Genomic DNA, 4903 nt, shown 5'->3' with positions numbered 1-4903 from the left:
TCGTGACTTTAATGTTGGCCATATGAATATTGAAGTGCATAAGTCAAATAATTATTTTATTGTTCAATCATGCCAGCAATTTGCATGTTACCCAAATGTCTGATTTGAATGCATACTCACATGTCCTGCTATTTCCCAAACCATTGAAATGAACCAAACAGGTCAGTGTTTTTTTTCCCATTCCCATATTCTTCCACGTTGTTAAAGTCATGTTTTGAGATTGTTTCCCATCTTTCTACTGACTCCTACACTAAATCAAAACCACTTTCAAGTACACTGGTATGTTGTTTGGAACAGTTTCGCTTATAGTTCAGACACCAGCAAAAGAAGATTAGTCATCCATTGACCTTTTTTCTCAATATTTAAAAAAAAAAGCAGAGTGGACTGTCACCATGATCTTTATACAGAATACCTGATTTAAAAAACACAAACGTTTGTTAAGATATAAAATGCATTTTATTTATATAATCTCCTCATACATTACAGTGGATGTTATTGTACTCGAGGCAATCTATAGGCATTCCTTTGCATTAACCATAACAACTCTATACGTTGGTTGGCTTTGAGTATTGTCAACACCGTGCATCAAAACACTATTCGTCCCTCCCTACCATTCTTTTCCACGGAAACAGACTGGAAGACACGGAGACCAACTATAAGTGACTCCCAACTCAGGTGTGAGCGCGGTTGGGGGGAGGGCTGATCCACCCAAACCTGTCCAAACCAGTCTGAAACAAATGCTTTAGGCACTTCTGGGAAAACTACTGGATAACTCGAGGCAGAGGGCAGAGAAGGGAGTGACAGGGCTTTAATTTGCATTTTCTCATGAACTCGAGATGGATTTAACCCCATTTTCTTACGAAAAAAACCACCACCAAACATCACACCCTACAATAACCGTTTGCATTGTGTGGCCCTACACGTAAAACACAGAAAGGTACAAATGCACCTGCTTTACCTTTGAAATGGGTTACGTTTGTTAAAGATGATGCCACATAAGGTGCAAGAAATCTTCACTCGTTACTAAAATGTCATTAATTTGCCTGTTAAAACTTGACTGAACAACCTTTTGCAAGTGTGGCTTCCTGGTTTAAGGGAGGTTTCCAGCTTTGAGTTGTGCAGTAGTCATGCACAAGGATAGTAACTTGTTGCTGAAACCGGATCAACAGGTCCGACTTGTATTAGAGATGAAAGAACTGCGCTCTCTCATGGGTTTAATTACTCATTCTGTGTGCTCTTCTGTAGTCAGCTGCTTTGTTAATAAACAGCTCATTGTCTCGAAAGGGTTAGAGACCAAAATTGTGTACACAAGTTTGAGGAGGGTAAAGTATTGAAAACTATGTTCAGGTTTAAACTACTCATTTTGATATTAAAAAGGAGTGCTCCAAATAGATGCTATGAACTGAGCGTTATTCAAATATCAGGAAGCAGAGAACAGGTGTGGCAGTTAACCATTCCGGCTTGCATGAGTTGAAGTCACAAAGAGGTATTAAAACTTTCAACCAGGAAGCCATCAACAGTTAAAAAAAAAGCCTGAAACACTTCAATAATGTTACGCTTTGTTAATAAGAAACAAAGTTCAACACAAAACAAATTTTATTAAAAACAAAGTAACAAACTGTACAGTTAAAATGATCCAATTGAAGAGCCCTCATTAAATAGCAAAAACAGTAACATTGAAAAGTCATTTAAAAACTGCACTCTGTAACATATTTTCCCCCAATATGAAAAGGTTACAAGCGAATGAACAGCAGATCTTTGTATCAGCATGGGACGCACTCCATTAGTGAAGACATCATTACCAGCTTAAGGCAAGTTGGCCATCTCTCTTGGCTGTGACTAAGAACAAAAAAAGAAGCACATGGAACCCTTTGTTGAGCTGATGTACCTCCATTTTAAAATAATAAAAAGGATCAACTACAATGGAGAAAAACAAAACTGACCTCTGCTTTGGTGTACTTGGCCTTTTGTTTTCGACCAATGAGGAACTATAGAAGAGAGAACCCGTTATGAATTAAAACTGAAGCATTTACAATCAAAATTAGAAACCAAAAACCGGAGCACTCACCAGAACCAGAAGTCCTGCAATCACGATCAAGCTGACCACCACAATGACAGCGATCACACCACCAGTCAGCTTCTGCATGGTGAAAGTGGGTGCAGTTTCATCTACGTAGTACACCAGGATATTCTCCATCAACACCTTATTTCCTTCAACGCTGACCTCAAAGTCCCCTTTGTTCTTGTACAGAGGCAGAACTTTGACCTAGAAAAGCAGCATTAAATCACAAACCAATCAGAATCTCCATCAATCTCCATTCATGTAACATTTACATACACACGATATACTTTGAAGATAAGGCAATAAAACTTACATCTTTCTCCATGTAGTAGCTCATGAGGGAGAGGTCGATCGTTCGGTCACCAATAGGTTTTTTAACATCCACAATAATAAGGCGACCTTCAGGGTCATACTGGATAAAGAAAGGCAGTAAGAATCAGCACAATTGCACGCAAAGGGTAAAGGCAGAAAGTGTTCTATTTGATATAAAGGGATTTTACCTGAACTTTGTCAACAAGATTCTTAGGCACCTTGTAACGCTCCAGCAAAGCATTCTCAACACCACTGCAAAAGAAGTAATAGAAAGAATAAGTCACTTCTGCATCAGTCGCAGAACTTCTTAAAGAATCGCAAATACACAACAAATGTAAAAAGATGCTGCCCATGTCTCCATTGGATTTATAATGTTCACTAGGAGCATAAGAGTTTTTAATAGAAAAGGAACTGAACATACGTCTTCAACTTAGCATTGTCCAATGTCGTAGTTTCTTTATGTTTCATTTCAAGACGAACCCAACTAGGAGAAAAAAAAAGAATTCAATTTCACACACAGTACACATCAGACCACACATTATACTGGGTGTGTCATCAAAGAGTATTTTGATAAGTGCACTCACTAGGTCTCCACAGGCTCACACTTTATGTTCTTGTCTCCTTTATCACTTCGGCGTACTCCAGCACTGTTTACGCACCAGCAAACATCAGTGCCGTTACACTGGATGGCCTTGAACTTGCCATCGTTCTCACATATAGGGTCATAAATGCCATCGTTGTCCACAAACGCGGTCTCTACCGGCTTGCCACCAAGGGATCTAGTAGTCATGTTATTCCTGGCACGAAACATCTCTGCTTTCATGAGGTAGCACTTGGGAATTACTGTGGGCGGAGACTTAACTTAGTAAAACTTCATAAAAGATAAGGGCTTAAAATAGATAAGAGAAAGAAACTTACACTTGGTACAGTCCAGTTCTTGTAGGACATCTTTATCCAACATAAGTTTACAAGAGCACGGTGTCTCATCACATATTGCCCATTTCATGCTTTGACATTCACCTGTTTGAGCAGATTTAAATTACTTTAAAAATAGCTTGATTACATTGGATAAAATTATGGCTAACTTACGGGAGAACATAAATTGTCATGAAAAATTATGCTGGTAACCAATTCAAAGTTAAACCTTCCCAAACGGTAAATGAAACACCAACAAATATAACCAAAACACTTAACATTCACTACAGCGAAATCATGGTTAATTCTCTATGAATGTCTTTTTGGCTGGGCAAGCTGAAGTTGAAGTGTATAACGTTACACCGATACAAAGAGTTTATCCCATCCCCCTTCTTGCTGAACCACACCCAGATCTCATGTTTTGTTTGCTACCCAAACAACGTTTAACAAAACGACGCACACAGCCGTTCACCGTTTATGATCACACAAATTACCATTTAACATATAACAGACTTGTGGTAAAGTTATGAAAAAGTGTACTTACATTGTGAAGCAACCACATCCACAAACACTAGCACACACAGGGCGATTAAAACCTTCATCGTGGGAAATAACTGAAGAAAGAAAGAGTTTTTGAGTTATAAATCACTCTCGTCCGCACGCTCCATAAACCAAAACACAGGCTGTATAACTTCTTTAATAATTAAGCTCTTAGTTACTCTTACCCAAAACACTCAAAGTCCAAGCAAAAGCGTATTCCGACACTCACGAAAGGCTCTTAAGATTATTCCTTGAGCGAACGCGCCAAACGACTGACCTAAACTCGCTACAGGTGACAATATACCTGTTTGATGAAAGTGACGTCAGGTGGTGAACTCAGGATGTGGGCGGGCTTAATACTCAAACAGACTCACCTTTTTTCGTCTCGGACCATATTTGGCAGAAGCGCGTGACGCATCGAGAGCTAGCGACCAAATTAGGGAGACTCTTGACTCCATTTTGTAAATGTAAACCACCAAACAGTGGTTGAAATGCATCACATGCAAAGTGCGATACCTGCCAGCCAGGTGAAACTGCAGCAAACCAGCTGTGAGGTATTTGTTCTGTGTGACACAAACATATGGGCTGATACTTTATTTGTATGTATTTTTCACAACATTAAAAAAACTACTTCAAAACCCATCTTTAGTCTGAATACTTGTCAGACAAATGAGAAAAAAACTCTCTCAACAGGTGTTGTTCTGGCTTTTGTTTAAACTAATAATTTATAAGCAGCTATTGTGTTATTTCTCCTGTATGACATATTGCTTTATTGCTCCCTGAACTCTCTGTAAGTTACTTTGGATATAGCCTCGGCAAAATGACTAAATGTAATGTAAATGCATTTACATCCCTAAATATAAACAAGCTTAATATGCATTAGATTATCTTGAAATATCATAGCTTCAGGTTTGTAACTTTGTAGACTGTTATTTGGCTCTAAAATAATAAATGCTTTTCAATTGTAGGTGCCTGCTAAATGAATCAATGTAAATATCAGACACTATATATGGGTGAATGTGAACTTTTAATGTGGTCAGAAGGCCTATTTGGGTTTTTCAATGTTAGCCATGA

At 38.5% G+C, this 4903-nt stretch overlaps 1 protein-coding gene across 1 annotated transcript; it reads right to left on the bottom strand.

Moving 5' to 3' along the window:
- Positions 1-1578: 1578 nt before the first annotated feature.
- On the bottom strand, positions 1579-4134 carry epcam (epithelial cell adhesion molecule). Its single transcript, XM_056761511.1, has 10 exons — positions 4015-4134; positions 3834-3903; positions 3293-3394; positions 2959-3217; positions 2796-2858; positions 2563-2626; positions 2376-2474; positions 2069-2266; positions 1944-1988; positions 1579-1839 (listed from the first exon to the last, which is right to left on the bottom strand). Exons 2-10 carry the CDS (start codon positions 3889-3891, stop codon positions 1807-1809), a joined length of 921 nt encoding a protein of 306 aa, XP_056617489.1. The 5' UTR covers positions 3892-3903; positions 4015-4134; the 3' UTR covers positions 1579-1806.
- Between the last annotated feature and the right edge of the window lie 769 nt (positions 4135-4903).

This window comes from Triplophysa dalaica, chromosome 11, assembly GCF_015846415.1.
Source record: "Triplophysa dalaica isolate WHDGS20190420 chromosome 11, ASM1584641v1, whole genome shotgun sequence".
Classification (NCBI taxonomy): Eukaryota; Metazoa; Chordata; class Actinopteri; order Cypriniformes; family Nemacheilidae; genus Triplophysa; species Triplophysa dalaica.
The sequence above is the reverse complement of the archived record's forward strand: the minus strand, read 5'-3'. Positions and strand labels throughout refer to the sequence as shown.

What these genes read in the sequence shown, in the direction of transcription:
- epcam (XM_056761511.1), bottom strand. Translation starts at nt 3,891, where the DNA reads ATGAAGGTTTTAATCGCCCTGTGTGTGCTAGTGTTTGTGGATGTGGTT. An exon ending in AGAACTGGACTGTACCAAGT is followed by an intron (nt 3,218 to 3,292) that starts GTAAGTTTCTTT and finishes CTCCGCCCACAG; the next exon opens with TAATTCCCAAGTGCTACCTC. An exon ending in TGTGAGCCTGTGGAGACCTA is followed by an intron (nt 2,859 to 2,958) that starts GTGAGTGCACTT and finishes TTTTTCTCCTAG; the next exon opens with TTGGGTTCGTCTTGAAATGA.